Below are 17,688 nucleotides of genomic sequence, written 5' to 3' on the forward strand. Positions count from 1 at the left end.
ATAAGGCAAGAGGCCTAAACAAAAAAATTAATAGAAGAAATAGAGATTTTGGATTCATAAAAAATATAGTACTGTATTCACTTAGGCTTAAGTATGATGATCATCAGATCAGGTAACTTATCTAAGCACAAAAGGGGATAAAAAAAAAATTGCAAGAAGCATGAACTTACTACACTACATTTGGAAGTGCTGCTAAATGTTAAATTTTAATTTTAAAAGAAAATAAATATGATAGCAGTACAAAACTTAATTTCTAAAATTCCAAACCCCATTAATTTACATGATAAAATAATTAATACCTCAATTAAATGAAATAAATCAGTTAAATGAATTACATGTTTTTCTTTCAAACCAAGATGAACATTGCATTATTTTCGGCAAATATCCCGCCAAATTATTGATCAATTATTGCTTAATTAATGCCACGATATTGATTTACGTTAGCACCAATTATATGTAACTATATCTATATATGGTGTCAAATATTTTGTACTACAGATATGTATTTCATAGACAGCCTGGCTATCTATCTATTTTTATGGTAAATAAGACAATCATTGCATTTCATAAATTGCAAAATTCGGCACACACACTACATATATGTGTGTATATTTTTAATCATTTTGGAATGATAAAATCTCTATAAAGTATTACTTTCTGCAACGAGATTCTTTAGTACAAAAACAATGTAAAAACGAATAAAACAAAAAACTGAGCTCTGAAATAATTATTTATTTACCCGTTGGTTTGCATTATTGCATGTTGGTAGTATACCACAAGAAATGACAACATTGCAATATAATCCGATCATGAAAAGTCGAAACGTGTTTTAGACACAATATTGCCAACATACCTAATTAATTTGGTTTGGATTTTCAATTTTTAGTATACCTATATAAGGTGCATGTATATAACACATGGTCACACTTCTTCTCATATTTTACTCATATAGAATATTTCCCATTAAATATAGTGAAATAAATTCTTACATTAAATAATTTTAAGCAAACGCCTAAAAATAAATGATACTCCTACTATTAAAATAAATTATTTTTACTCGAAATTTAAAAGGGACATTTCGGCAGCGATTCATAAAGTGTAACAGTGTTTCTAAGTTATATATATAGGCATTTTAGCTGTATTCATATTCTTTATTCATGCTACATAAGATAGGCAGATCCAAGAATGTGATTTCTAGACTTCACGAAATAGTAATGACAGCCAGGATTGAGGATACTATATAGACCAGTCACATTTATCACATTTATCAACAATTATTCATTTTTTTTTCTGCAAATGAATTTATAAAAAAAACGAGTGATATCCTACACAATTGCCAAAGAATCATCATATCAAATTACGTAAAAAAAACCAATGCTTATTTTACTCAATTTCATCTAATCATCTCAGCTTAGAAGATTGACATTACGTTTGAATTTTATAAATATAGTAATTTTATCCGAAAGCGTTACTCACTTTGGATGTTTAACTTTTGTTAATTAATAGATCTATCCTTATCCAAAACTAATGATAAAAAAAGAAATATTAAAAGGTGGCCATGTTTAAAATTTCCTTACTATCCTAATTCATACGGTTTAATAATGGTGGTAAATTTACTTACTTCATAATCTAAAAATTCTTCCTCTACAATATGCTTCATCCATCTCAATTCATATGAATTGATACAAATTATTTGAGTTATTTTACTTTTATAATAAAATAATATGTTTAATCCTATTCATTTGATTATGTTTCATATAATTTACTCTCTTATTTTATTTAATTTATAGTATTTAATTATCAATCACTACTTTCTTAAATTCAGTAGTACTAGAAAAAGCACTCAATTAACGTATGATGCAAATATTAGTACTAGTATTGAGGCAAAATCTGTCCAAAGGTGCATACATCCCAATTCTCAAATGCCAATATAATTACCAAAACCCAAGATGAGTACAACCATAAAAACAGACCAAAAATTTACATACCCCAAATACAAAAGATAGAGAAGATAGATACATATATTTTCTTGATCACTTCATCAATACATGATAAAAACGACCTAATTAACACCATCAATCTATTAAATTTGAGGGCTGAGCTGCTGCAAAAGGGTCAGACGAAATCCTAAGTCAGAACAAGAAAAACAGAGGTGCCCAAAAAAAAAGTAAAACAATTCCAAACACCCCTAATTAGCGAAAAAAAAATTTGTCACTCCAAACAGCCCTTCACTCTAATTTTCTTTTTTAATTTTTTCATAATTTTTTAAAATTAAAAAAAGAGAGACTATAACTTTTTAAACACAATGGGCGCGCCGTGCTGCGGGTGGAGCAGCATGAGCACGGAGGGCGCGTGCTGGTAGCTCGGCGCGAGCTCGAACGAGAACCTCCGCAGGATGACCGCGATCGCCAGCTTGGCTTGGAATATGGCCAGATTCTGGCCCACGCACCGCCGCGCCCCGAGCCCGAACGGCATGTACGCCATCGGGTGCTTCGCGGCGTGCGCCACGCCCTTGGCGAACCGGCCCGGATTGAACTCGTGCGGGTCGTGGCACCACAGCGCCGGGTCGTGGTGCACGGCCAGGATCGGGATCAGCAGCTCCGTCCCCCGCGGCACATGGACCCCACCCAGCTGCACCTCCGTCTTCGCCCGCCGGATTATCGCCACCGCCGGCGGGTACAGCCTCAGCGATTCGTTCAGGATCATCCCCAGCTGCACCGCCAACACACCAGATTATTACCCAATTTTTTTACCATTTTACTCCAATTTTATTAATTAAGTAAAAATTAATTAAATAAATACCGTTTTGAGCTTAGGGAGGAGGAGGAGGTCGTCACGTGCCCCGCACACGCGGAGGACCTCGTCACGTGCCTGCTCCTGCCACTCTGGATGCATGGCCAATAGCACGGTCGTCCACGTCAGCAGATTCGCGGTGGTGTGCTTTCCGGCGAAGAAGATCGTTTTGCACTCCTCCACGACGTCGTTTGGGGTGATCGCCGCCGCCTTAATCATCACCTCCAGCAAATCGTTCGGGCATTCCTCCGACGCACCTTCCTCCCCTCGCCGCCGCCGCCTCCCGTCGATGAGCTTCAGCAGCGATTTCCGGATTTCCTTCTCCAGCCTCCAACAAATTCTGTTCTTTTTAGTCGGCAAAAATCTGCAAAATCACACCAATTAATCGAAACAATCCCTAATTTTTCAAAAATTGATTGAATTGAGTTGAATTTACCTGTATCCAGGGATGAAGACCTTCTGATAAGCCTCAGTGGCATGGACCATCTGCTGAGATTGCAGCTCAAAAATGGCTTTCCCTTCCTCATAGCTTCTCCCAAAAGTAGCTCTTGTGATCACATCCTCAACCAGATTCTGGAACCAATCAGAAACATCCACCTCCACTTCCCCACCACTGCACATTCCCTCACTCCATTTCATCACTGCTGCTTCCATGCTCTTTGCCATCATTGGCATCATCAACTACCAAATTTTCACATTCCAAATTAATCACAGCCTTTGAGAATTTCCAAAATTAGTCAATTAGTCCTACCTTGAGATTCTCAGTGTGGAAAGCTGGCTGGATGATCTTCCTGTGGTGGGACCATTTCTCCCCCTTGAGGCTCAGCAAACCATCACCTTCAATTTTCCTCACCAGTGGTGGTGACTCATTCTTCTCAAACATCTCTGATTTCAAGATGAAGATCTCTCTGATTAGGGCTGGGTCAGAGACTGTGAGCCTTGCTGTTGGCCCAAACCACACCAGGAACATGGAGCCTGCAATCCCCCACCAATTCAATTAAAGTTTTGATTTTTAAGCAGTGGAGATTCAATTGCATGATGCATACCAAAAGAGGAAGAAAAAGGTGAGGGATTTAAATCACATTATAACAAGGCAAATGGATAGTGTAGACCCTACACAACACAAAGACACACAATGATCCTTCACAGCTCACACCAACTTTCTTGGCTCAGCATATAAAGCTCACAACATCAACATGTGATTGACAATCAAGCAGGAGCGCCCCAAAAAAGTGAAGATTTTGAGGCTAAAAAGTAGTATTACCATATATCTTCTTCCAATGGTGGTAGAAAGAGAGGACTCTAGGGAGAATGTTGTGGGAGAGAGGAGGCATGGATTGAGCAGACGCCAGCATATTCAAGCTGGCTAACTCCTTCAAATTCCCCAAGAAGAGCTGGTATTTGGGGCCTTTGATCCCCTGTTTCATGAAGAAATCCTCAACTCTCCTTGGTGCCCACCACAGATGAACCACTAGTTTGAGCAGAAGAACAAACAGAATATATGAGAAGAGAAGAAGCCATAGCAAGTGGAAGTGGAAATCTTCCATTTTCTCTGTGGGGGGTGGGGTGGGAGTTTGTTGAGAAGAATATTGTATTGGGTGGCTGGATGGATTGTGTTTGTTTTTATACAGAGAGGAGAAAGTAGAGGTTTCTTGTCTGTTGTGTAGGACAACAGGATGAAGATGGGCTTAAACAGGCAGAGGGGAGAAGCAACCTAAAAGAATTTAAGGTCAACTAGTTGAGATAGCAAATGAAATTAATGAAAGTGAGGTGTCCTCATACTATATTTTTCAGGACAAGATTACCCCTCGGGAGCTTCTTTTACTAATAAATTTTTTTACTAATAAATTATGAATCAATTTATTTTCCAATCACTAAATAATTAACACAATTATTCCATTAATTATGAGTCAATTCCAATAATCACCAAATGTTATGCATAGAATATTTAATTAAAGAATATATGGAAATATAGAAAATTCAAGCATGTACATATGGAAAATATAGAAAATTCAACTATTCAAGCATGAAAATATGGAAGATATAGAAAATTCAAAAGTATGGTAATATATGGAAAATTCAAAATATGGAAATGTATAGAAAGTTCTCATTAATAAATTTTCATGCATGGAAAAATATAGAAATATATGAAAAATTCCCATCAATCAATTTTCATGCATAGAAATATGAAAATACATTGAAAGTTCCCATTAAATAATTCTACCAATTATTTTTTTTAAAAAGGGAAAAATTCGCCCCACAGTCTTCCCATTGAAGCGTCCGCGCCGCATCGACAACACTCGTGACTCCCCTCCCTAGGTAGCCTCCCCGCCTCCTCTCCCCCACAACGCGTCGTGCCCCTGCCACTCCTCTCCTTCGTTGCCGCTCCCTTCCCTATATCTAGGTTTTGAATGCCAACTAAAATCACAAACTTTGTCTTAAATATAACTAATGAACTAAAAACGTAGTTGCTAATATCACGAACTTACGCCTAGCTATGAAGTTTCCATGAGTTTAATTCCCCCTTAAGTTGAATTCCATGTGGCTTGTCGAATTATATTAGGAGACAAATCGGTGATCAATATAAGAAACGATGTCGAATATAAGAAACGATGTCGCTTATAATGGATGTAATTTGTATCGCTTTCTCCCAAATTTTCCCAAAATTCCAAATCATGGGAAATTCACTACAATGCATAAGTTCATGATTTTTCTAAACAACAAAAGCATCCACTCAATCTACGATCTTATAATAGCTTAAAGTTGAAAAGACAAGATTGCCCTTGGAAGAGTTTTCTTGGTTTTTACTTTACAGATTTAATGTGAAAAAATCAAATTTCTTTGGGAATTGTGGAGAGGGTTGAGGAAAAAACACTGAACAGAAATGAGAATTTCATTTATGAGACACACATTAATATAGGTTGTGGCCATTGCTCTGATCATGTCATGTGTCCAGAAAAAAAACACTTTGGCCAACCTGATAAGCCTTTAATTTTCCACCAAATAGATACCCTGCCTTGCTTTGAATGTGTATGTTATGCTAAAATTAGTTGGAAAATGAAATTTCATTCTCAATTTTGGGCTGAGATTGTAAAAAGTTTCCCTGTGTCAACTGTTGCCATCACTTTTCTTAAATAGTTTTCTTCAAAAATAATTTAAGAAGATGATGATATTGTGGCATATTATTGTGTGGGGGAAATAATACAAGAGGCACATGCATGTTTGACCCTAGTTTATTAGGTTAAATAATGATTGAAAATTTATAAGGGTTTGATTAAAACAGAGTCCCAATTTATCCATTTCAATTGATTTGATATATTCCCAGTCCTTTCCCACTAATGTCTTTCCCAATTTCAAACCTAATCTTGAATCTTGTCTTGTCCCTTAAGAAATAATGTCACGCGTGAAACCTACAAATAAACAAAAATAATAATAACACCAACGTACATATATCTTCTACGGACGCGATTGTTTTTTTTTTTTTTAATTAACGATGAGGGCGAGGGCGGTGCGGGTGGGGGAGTGTGTTCGGAGGAGGGTGGTTGATTTGATGAAATAAGGAGGCAAGGGAGGAGTTGTGGTTTGGAAGGATGCTCTTAAATTGATGCACATGGGAACAAAGGTGTCTATTTTATTGCTCCCTTTTTGCTGGTGTTAGAGGGGGGATGTGCCTTGGTTGTCCCAACCATGCCTAGCCCACTTCTCTTAATCTTGTCTTAATACTCCCAAAACATCATGGGGCCATTTGCGCCTCCCTCTCTCTCTCTCTCATCTTATATTTTATTTACCGGTTTGTGTTGCGATCAGGGCCGGACATAGAACTGTTGAAAATTTGACAGACTTATAAGAACGAAATAGTATATGTTTTTTCGCTTTGTAGGGTCTTAAGCCTCCATCTTTTACAGCGTCGGTAAGTAGTTTATATGCATTTCTGTGATACTGATAGTCCTTGCAATTTGCATTTAGCATCACGATGTGTATTATGAGTGAATATGATTAATATCTTATATGATTAATATCTTGTATAGTTGTATGAGCTTCGATGAAGTCAAGGATTGGGTCGGAGGCAACTGCAGAGGCCTAATATCGAATACATAACACAAATTTAGGGGGCGAAATCACGTAAGTTTTGTTTTGAACCTATAGTTGTCCTCCATGAAGGGAAAATTTAAGTTAAAAAGACTTCCAAAATGATCGTTTAATATTTTTTGGTTTTTCAAGAAGAAATCTACAGATTGAGAGGGGGGTCAAGTCGTTTTTATGGCCAATCCTGCGGAAAAATTAGGTCATCCTTACTCGTTTGTGGTCGGGCTATCGAAATCCGATGGTGTCTGGCCCCACAACTTTTTAAGACATTGGACACCTATTCTTGTTACTATTTGATTTGTTCCTGTTTATATAAGGATACATTCTGCATTAGTTCTCTTATGTTTCCACTTTCGACTTGTTTTCTTGGTTCTCTTTATTTTTTTTCCAAAACATAAAAGACTGGAAATGTGCTATATGATTCACATGCTACCTTTATCTATTTTTTTCGGTTTCTAAATCTTTAATTTGCTATGGATGTTCCTTCTTCATCCGTATTGTTTTTTTTAGGTTAAATATTTACATTTTTTTTTTTAAATATGAAACATTTGTCTTTCAATATGAGATTTCATATAATGTTGTTTTGCGACTTAATAAAGAAAGAGTAAAGTAAGAGGGAAAAAAAGTAGAGATGATGTTGTTTCCATTTTAGGAAACATACATTTTGAGTGGAACAACCTAAAAAGAAAAACATTTCATTTCTAATAGGTCAGACGAAGTATTATTTTAAATAATTTTAATTTTACTGATTAGTTTATAACTTTTATATATCTCATCTCTGAATAAGCTCCCAATCATTTGTTGTTTTAATAAAAAAAAAATCAAATACTCAATTGCACAATTATCTATTATCCCTAAAAAGTCAGTAGTAAATATTCCGAATATGGACATTTTCACTTTCTGGAATTTTGCTCAGCCATATTTATACACCACTAAAAAAATGAGAATTAATTGGTGGATTTCATGATAAATTAAAAACAAAATGACCTAACTGAAGCATAGTGGACCACAACCCATTTAAAATGAGGGCAGGTTGCCTAGTAGGTAGTGAATATATAGTTACTCAAATGAATAAGTGAAGACAGTGTAAGCAGACATACAAAGATAGAATGTAAATTCAATTATTTTTTGGAGAAATTAAGCATGACCATGGGATGAGGGCCTCCCATTGTATAATGAGTAGTGTAGGTGAGTGATCCCTATCCTCATCCCATTTTTATGTACTCCAACAAACATATTTATACACTAGCAGATCCATGCGGGGTCACAGGTCTTCGAAAAATTCTATTAAATTCAGCCTTTGCAGTTTCTGCTGATCTTACAGTTCGTCGCGGTGCGTCTGCCCTGGGTTCATTTTTGTTCTCCATTCCTCATCAATTGACTGCAACGATTGTCAATTGTCATGTTGTCTCTGCAATGTGATGTCGGCAACACCCTTTTCATTGTGTCTAATCACACGAGCTAGGTTTACGATATATATGTAACAATAATTACAACCAATTAACTAGGAAGGGACCCTATAGATGTGTGGATGCCATGTGCTATTTTTAAAGGAAGAGAGCACAGAATTGCTTGATTTGTCCTCTTTGCCAGTCCACCCACTGTTGGTTGTGCAATTAAACTGATCAATTCGTTACATTTGTCCATTTTTTTTTATTATTAATTTCACCTGTAACAAAAAATAATACTCGAATTTGTCTTTTTTTGGTATTGAAATATTTCAATGTTGTAAGTTATGACTAACACGATACGTCGTCACGTCAATCGACAAGATTTTGAACAAAAAGGGGACACAAAAAGTTAGTTATGGGAGATCCTTATTTTTACAATTTTCTAATAATTAATGTCTAATTATTGTTTTGTACACAAATTTTCATTTTCCTTCCCTCATACAGAAGTCACACCCGATTTGACAAAAATGAAGGTATTTTTAAGACAATTAATTTACTATAGTAACGCTAATTGCAGAAATTAGGATTTCTTCTACATGAGGCAGATGCGGAATATTTTTTGAAGTGAGCTATATTTTCTAATTTTCATATTCGAAATGTCAAAATGAGAATTTTCCTATGATATATTTTAAAGATTGAGACTTTTTGACAATAATTTGCACAAATATCAAATACCCAATAATATTAATATAGGTAAAAAGGAAAAAAAAATCCACTAAATTCAATCTTTGGAGTTGTCGTTGATCACCTAACTGTGCGACAGCTTTACCCCAATCCCTAGAGTTTGGGATTTGGTTACATACTTCGTTCGCTATCTATTGTCATTGTTGTTGCACTGCCTCTATATCCCGATGCCGATAAAACCTTTTTTCATTATATTCAATCCTACAAATTTCGTCTTTTAGATCCGCGCCATATTCTTATGCCTAGACATGATGTGTCACTCAAGAGGATGGGGCGCTGTGCATCGGCCAACACAAACAAAAAATATATGTGGGCTGCAAACACCATTAGTTAATTAGACATACTCCACATATCAAAGAGTGAGATTGATTTAGAGTAGACTTATACAGTTTGTTTTTTTAAATAGATCGAATATATGTAGATCAATTATTATATCCCATTAATAATTGTGCTTGGAATGTAGTTAGAAATTAAATGAACGTTGTCCAATTTTAAAATCAATTAATTGTGCTTGGAATATTACATGCTAGTACGTCGAGGTCATTGCAGTTAATTACTTTCTGAATTTTATGCCTTTTGCATAGAAGAAATACTCAAAATCAAATTAAAATTAATAAAATCAATGCAATTATATAAAAACCAATTCGGAGTAAAAATGACAAAAAATAACAGGTATGATATAGAGCTTGAAGATTGTAAGTTTTTTCCTATTCTAGCAGGAGTAGTATTTTATAGTTAAGTCAACTTTAGCCTTGAAAATAATTTAATTTAATCCTTTAATGGTTTAACTATTCTGACAAATAATCACCATGTTAATTTAGGAGGAATAGTATTATTCCACAATTTCGACAAGTAGCTCGGTAGTGGAATTTCTTTATTAATATTTTATACGTCTTGAGCATAATTTAGGATTATAGCAATCAGTTATGTGTTCTATTATTTAATAGTATGAGGTAGAGATTACATGATTAATTAATTGAATCTCAATTTTTGGGATAGCTAGATAGCTACCTTATTATACGCCCATTTTTTAAAAAGTTATTCACTAAAATATTATGCATGTTTGTCGTATATTACAAATTATAATATTATACTACTCAATATAATATAAGTTGGACTATTGAATGCTTTGTTGGTTTTCTTTTAACTTAAAATCAACTTAATCAACGCAATTCAATATCAATAGGGGTGGATAGGTACGGTATACCTTACCGAAACCACCATACCGTATATCTTACCGTAAATATGGCATGCGAAAAAGTCATACCTTTACCTTACCAAAGTTTTCGGTATACTTTATTTTCGGTATGACGAATTTCCATACCGATACCGTACCTCATTTTTGGTATACCGTACCGAAGTTCGGTATACCTTACTTTTGCGTATACATGACTTTCAACATCAATTAAAATAGAAAATTAGATTTTTTTGAATATTATTTATATTTTATAATTTTAAAAATAAATTAAATATAATTCATTCATAATTATATTTATATTTCATAATAGATTTTATAATTTAAAAATATTATAAAATATATTTTATATACGATTGTGTTTATATTTTTGTGGTATATACCTTAGTTTACGGTATATACCTTAATTTACGGTATGCAACGGTATACCGCGGTATTTGAAAATTCATACCGTTATCTTACCGGAATCTTTCGGTAAGGTATCATACCGTACCGAAAGTCACGACATACCGAAAATTCGGTATTTTCGGTATTTTTAAGGTACGATAAGACCGGTATTTCGATATTTCGGTATTTTTCCTCAGCCCTAAATATCAATAGGTGAAAACAAAAAAAAGGGAACAAATTCTCCGGTGGATAAAATTCCACTAAAACTCAATCTTAATCCATTTATGACTAAATAAATGAATTTTCTCTGTATTTGACTATTTTCTTTCTGCCGTTAGATTTTATTAATTTTTAATGGTACTACGTAAGTGAATCAATTTCCTAATCATGTCACGGGACTAGTTATTCTTGTGGCTGCCATGTCATTCCATCTCTCTCTCACTCATACTCCCCCGTCCCCGATTAATTGTCATTCTTTGACCGGACATCGGTTTTAAGAAATGTAAAAAAAAGTTGGTTGAAAAAGTTAGTAAAATATGAGACCCATTTTTTATATCGATTTTATAATAAAATGTGAATGAAGTGAGTTAGTGGAATGTGAGACTTACTTATTATTTATTATAAAAATGAAGTGTGACAATTATTGAGGGACGGACCAAAACAGAAAAGAGTGACAATTAATCAGGGACGGAGGGAGTAATAGTTATAGTTAAGTTTTTAATACAAATTTAATGAAAATTGAAGTTTTTTAATGGTTCATTTCATGAAGCTTGATGAGGATTTTTGGCGATCACCATCATCATCATTTAATTACTGTATTTATAAGTTGGACTACTATTTTGAGTATGGTCTATACCTCTACTAGCTCTGCTAATTATCTGTAATATGGATTTAAGTTGGCAATAATGGAGTAATATTATTGTACTAAAAAAAGAACAGGATTAGGGGGGACTGTCCTTTTTATCTTGTTTTTCCCTGAAAATTGTCGTACATTTGTTTTGATGGTTTCCAAAAACAAACAAGGATCAATCATGCATCATTATCTTTTGCAGAGCAATCATCCACATATTGCCAAGCTGCAACTGAAAATCAGTTCTTTTTCCAACATTAAAGATTCTAACTACATTTTCCCAAAAAAAATTAAAATAAAATAAAATTTCCCAAAAAGGTGACCACTGTGGGCTATGTATGCCCTTGTATTCTTATCATCATCTCTTGCTAGCTGCAACATCCAATCCAATCATGTATATTTGGCCTCTTCTGTCACCTTCTCTCTCATCTCATATAAGGTTGGTTCAGGGTTCCCTCTATAGGGTTTAGTGTCCAGCTCTTGTTATATCAATTTTCTGCACCATGAAAACAAGTTTCTTGCTATTAATCATATATCTACTACCTACCAACTTTTTTGATTTAACAATTGCAATTCTGTTTTAACTATAAAATTCTGGACTTGTCTCGTCTCAATCGTGTAGATTTTGGCCTCTCTAGCCCTCTTCTCAATCTCATAATAGCTTGTTACATTGTTAGACTAAATGCTTATTTATGTCAATATTCATATACACAATGCTCAACTTAATCATACTACTCCCTCCATTCTCTATTAATTCTTAATTTTTGTCATTTTTGTCGGTCCCCATTAATTTGTTCACTTTTACTTTTTACCATAAACAATAAATAAAATCTACGTTCCACTAATTCATTTTTCACTTACATTTTATTTAAAACTAATACATAAAAGTGAGATTTCTATTTCATTAACTTTTTCAACTCACTTTTCTTTGCATTTGTTAAAATTCGTGCCAGAATCAAAGTGAACTATTATTAGGAGACGAAGGGTGTATAAAATAGTCATAGTAGCCGACTAAAAATTTTTTATGAAAAATTTGTTAAATAGTAGGGAGATTGAAAGAAAAAAATTATGAGTGAAAATAATACTCACATCTTATTAGAGACAGAAACTTACAATAAATAAATATTAGAAATTAATTTTAGTGGACATATTAAAATAGAAAAATAAAACTAAAGTATCTTTTGTGGAGGAATGAATTACTATACTTATTAAAACTGAAATGAGAGCAGTCAGAACAAGGAGTGTAATCACAAGTATAATTAACTATATACTCCGTATTTTGATTTTTATAAAAAGTTAGTGTTAACCCACGTATGCACGACGGAATATCTTTTCCTCAATTTTAAATTGTTAAGTGATTATACAAAAATGATAAATTATGTAAAGATGAAGATAAATATTATGCATGTTTGAGTTAAGGATGTTACAATTCTTTCATCTCTAAGAATTGTAAGAAGTATTAGGAATTCTCGAACCATATACACGCGGTACTCTAACTATTATAATCAAAGAAAAAACTATAATAAATGAAATGGAAATTTTACAGTGAAAATTATAAAATAAATCGACCTGTAAGTCTAGTCGAGAAAATTCATCTTTCCGCAAGACAAATTACATCACGATTAGTGCCCTCGAATTGATGTATTAACCCCAAAGATGAAACGACTCCCTTTTAACGTATATACCATACCAACTCGCTAGGCACCGATTAATTTGGTAGAGCTCAAAATTTGAACAATACAATATTCCTAAAATATAATAAAATGTTGAGAACTTGATAGAGAATGGATAATGCTTTTGTTAGGTGTGTAATTCATCCACAATTCTGTCTTTTATAAGCACAACATTAGGATATGTGAAATTATGGAATTAAAATATCATAAATTACAAATTTAAGAGAATAGAAGTTAGTTATATGCTCATTGTCATTTGTAACCGCCGGTTCTACCTTTGGCCAATTTAAAAGGCTTCTAAGCATTTATGTTTATTAAAATTATAATCCTAATTTTTTTCACCACACGTTTTTAATCATGGCATTGCTCTTAATAAACAATTGCAGCTTGAATGTTCAAAATTCACGATTAAATATTTGTAACCATTGATTGATTGATTTCATGGTTGAATTATTCATGCTTATTAAAGTAAATAGTGTAACCAATCAAAAATTTTAGCCCACTCCACAAAACTTGATAATTTAAGTGACTTTTACCATTAGTAATTAGATGTAACGGTTTTACCATTAGTGATTAGATGTAACTGTTACAATAATGAATTGAATCAAAATGAAATGTAATTCTATAAGTATTCAAAATTGCATTTGTATCCCTAGCATAAAATGATTGTTAAAACCTACCCAAACTCGCCTTTTATATATGTATAGATTACATACATGCATTAATTTTAGAGTGAACTTAAAAAATGGTCCCTGGACTATGAGTTTATCTTGAAAATAGTCTCTGGATTTTAAAAATATCACCAGTAGTCCCTGGACTAAGGGTTAATATAAAAAATGGTCTTTTTGACTGTTTCGAGACGAAAATGCCCTTTTGAAGGGTTTTGGAGGGTTTGAACAATTTGGTTTTTTTACACTTTTAACATTTTAAATCTGATATTATTTCAGTTATGTACTAAATCTGATATTATTTCAAAATTATCATTCTTCTTCCCTTTTGTCATCCTTCACTTTGTTTCTTTATTTCAATATTAGATTTAATTCATAAAATTATATTTTAAATTTTAATTTTTAAATATCAATAAATTTTTTAATTAAACTATTAATTCATGGACACTATAAATATTGATTAAAACTATTAATTTTTGTTATTTAATATATTATTCAGCTGAATTGGAGAAGTACAGAAAAATAATATTAATCACGATGGAAAAATAAGAGTTATTCTATTTAGCCTTCGTTCGGTTGTTATAATTGCTTGTGATTGAATATTATGAAGTTGACTAAAAATTTTATATAAGATTATTTTTGTTGAAATTTTCTAGTCATTTTTATTGTTTTCAAATTAATAAACGAAAATTATATTAGTCTTGCATTAGATGCATATTTATTTCAGAATAAATCGTGTTATATGATCTATTTATGATTAAAGCTATTAAATATTGATTAAAACTAAGGCGTTGCCATATCTTATTGATTAAATATTAGACACTATCAAATATTGATTATGACTATTATTTTTTATTATTTATTAATTTTTATAATTAAAAAAATTTATTGATATTTAAAAACTGAAATTTAAAATTTAATTTTGTAAAATTAAATCTAATATTGAAATAAAGAAACAAAGTGAAGGATGACAAAAGGGAGGAAGAATGATAATTTTGAAATAATATCAGATTTAAAATGTTAAAAGTGTAAAAAGACCAAATTGCCCAAACCCCCCAAAATCCCTCAAAAGGGCATTTTTGTCTCGAAACAGTGCAAAAGGACCGTTTTTGATATTAACTCTTAGTCCAGGGACTACTGGTGATATTTTTAAAGTCCAGGGACCATTTTCGAGATAAATCCATAGGCCAGGGACAATTTTTGAAGTTCACTCTTAATTTTATTATTACTCCATTCGTCCCAAAAAATATGTACTTTAGATTCGATATGAGTTTTAATGCAAAATTGGTAAAATGAAAGAGAGGTAGAGAGAAAAAGTAATTAAAGTATTGTTAGTGGAGAATAAGTTCCACCCATTTAGAGAGAAAAGAGATTCTAAAATTGGAAAGTGCATATTCTCGTGAACGGATTAAAAAGGAAAGAGTACACATGGTTGTGGGATGGCGGAAGTATAATAGTAGGAGTACTATATAATGGTATCAAAATAATCCACGTGTCGAAATGTGGGTCCTTTAAACTGTGTGACCAGAACTAAAGGCTGTCTACAGACCCAAGTTATGAATTAGTTTCAATTTTTTCCTTTTTTTAAATTTAATTTTAGTACTTGTCGTTTTGTGAGGAAGTGTAGTAGTGCCCACTGCCCAGCTCTTGTTATATCAATTTTCTGCACTATGATAACAAGTTTCCTGATATTAATTTATTTCTCTCTATAATAGGCCCTCTTTCACTATCTACAAGCTACCAACTTTTTAATTTAACAATTGCAATTATTTTTAACTACAAATTTCTGGACTTGTCTCGTCACACATCTATCGCTTGTAGCCCATTTTACCCTCAAAATGATTAGTCTATGAGAATTATTTATAGGCTAATTCGCTCCAATTAAAGCCAAGAATATTCTACAGTGTATTTTTATTGAAAATGATTTGAATATGTGTTAGCTATTGAGATTCAATATTCCATTCACTCGAGCTAGAGCCTAGATGTAGAGTAACATTGTACACAAACAATACGCCCAAAAATTAATTATGCAGTATGTGTATATTTCAAAATAAATGATAAATATATATATATATAAACAGACAATGAGACAAAAGATCTACTATCCATTTTATTGGGATTATGGGGGCCCTTTGATCACTAAATGGTAAAATAGCACTATTGATGGTGTCTGTGACAGTGAGTATAACTATATTTTACAACGTTTCTAATTTACATGAATTTAAATGTGTTGCTTTCACATTCTGCCACTCACTAATAAATTTATTGAATTTCCATTAATATATGTCCTTACAATGCATGAAGTTAATGCCATCGCATTAATATCCAAATTTGAGGTAATTCTTAACTTCTACTTTAAGTTGTAACCTCAAATGACATGGATCAAATGAGTCCATTTTTAGCATGAGTTTCCAAGTTTGTTTTAGTATTGAATTATTATATTTATATGTATGAATTCGTTCTGTAATTAATTAAATTAAAAAAAATACAACTAGCCCGAGTTTGGATCTAGGACAAGTGTTGATTTTTTTTTCAGCATATTATACAAGTAATTCAATAGTGTTATATACACACGGCGCAAGTAATAAAAAGAAAATTCTCGAATAATAATATTAAAAAATACTGTAAAGAATAAGAAACATGTTTTCAATATCACACTCACTAGTAGTATAATAATGATGTACACATTGACTTTTGATATTAATGTCAAAATAAAAAAATTAGAATAAATCAGAAGAGCATAAAATCAGTACCATAGAATAATGCCCCACATTTTGTCATAGCTATAGCTGCAAAAGCTCTGATGATTAGTTATTCCAGAGTCACATCTTCTATTATTTTTATTAATTGTCTTTTTACTCCCAAAAAAGATAAAACAATGTAAAAGAAAGTTTATAATAAGGGGTATTGTTCGTTTGTTTCCTTGTCAACAACGTCATAATTTTATTTTTATTTTCAGAATTTTCATCCAATAATATATAGATTAACTATTATTGTTATGTTTGTCTTATTTTTTTTTGGATGATAGTTAGGTCTGAAAATTTAATCCGCGGGTTTCGGGTATTCCCGACCCAGTCCCAATACCCGACGGGTTATGGGTACCCGAAACCCGAAATAATGGGTTCGGGTACAGGTTTGGGTATTTAATGTTAGGATTTTTCGGGTTTAGGGTACCCGAAACCCGTATTAGGGTACCCGACTAATACCCGATTAAACCCGATTAATTATGTATTTGTGATAAATATTTTTTATTTAGTATGGGGCCTATGGCCCGCAAGGTAAATCTAGGGTAACTTTATTTAATCACATGTAGATTTATAATTTTTCGTATGCCTCACTTTTTCAAGTTTCCTTCACGCCGCTGCTGCTGCTCTCTTTTTGCCGTTTGCTCTCTTCTTTACATTCGTGTTCGGTTCATGTTGCATTATTTATGTTCTTACTTGTTATCTTTTGAAAATATATAGTTAATTAGTTATGCTTTCTCCATTTTATTTACATGTTCATTTAATGTCTTAAAAAGTTATTTTAATCTCTTTTATAATCCCTTTATGTTTCAATTTATACCAAAAAAAAATTTTATTTTAAAATTAAGTAGTGTCTATTTGTCTAAGGTCTATTTTATATAATTTAGAATTATAGTCAATAAATAGTATAAGTATTGTGTGATTTTTAATCATTTCTATTCTCATCACAATTTAATTTATATAAAAGAATAAATTTTAAATATAATAATTCCGGGTTTATGGGTACCCGATTAGTTGGGTTCGGGTACCCGCATCGGGTATTAGGGTACCCGAATTAACATACGGGTCGGGTATTGGGTATGATATTTTTTAGATTTCGGGTTCGGGTACCCGAATTTTTGGGTTTGGGTACCCGCGGGTACCCGAACTTTCACCCC

General features: G+C 32.8%; 1 protein-coding gene across 1 annotated transcript; it reads right to left on the reverse strand.

Annotated features, from left to right (window-relative positions):
- Positions 1-1,905: 1,905 nt before the first annotated feature.
- LOC125204451 (cytochrome P450 734A1-like) lies at positions 1,906-4,456 on the reverse strand. The gene is made up of 5 exons (XM_048103114.1): positions 4,058-4,456; positions 3,545-3,768; positions 3,230-3,474; positions 2,803-3,157; positions 1,906-2,712 (listed from the first exon to the last, which is right to left on the reverse strand). Exons 1-5 carry the CDS (start codon positions 4,338-4,340, stop codon positions 2,287-2,289), a joined length of 1,533 nt encoding a protein of 510 aa, XP_047959071.1. The 5' UTR covers positions 4,341-4,456; the 3' UTR covers positions 1,906-2,286.
- Positions 4,457-17,688: the final 13,232 nt, after the last annotated feature.

This window comes from Salvia hispanica, chromosome 2, assembly GCF_023119035.1.
Source record: "Salvia hispanica cultivar TCC Black 2014 chromosome 2, UniMelb_Shisp_WGS_1.0, whole genome shotgun sequence".
NCBI lineage: Eukaryota > Viridiplantae > Streptophyta > Magnoliopsida > Lamiales > Lamiaceae > Salvia > Salvia hispanica.

Coding starts and splice junctions, on each gene's coding strand:
- LOC125204451 (XM_048103114.1), bottom strand. CDS start 4,340: ATGGAAGATTTCCACTTCCACTTGCTATGGCTTCTTCTCTTCTCATAT. Junction 3,475..3,544: donor TCCACACTGAGAATCTCAAG/GTAGGACTAATT, acceptor AAAATTTGGTAG/TTGATGATGCCAATGATGGC. Junction 2,713..2,802: donor TCCTCCCTAAGCTCAAAACG/GTATTTATTTAA, acceptor TTGGCGGTGCAG/CTGGGGATGATCCTGAACGA.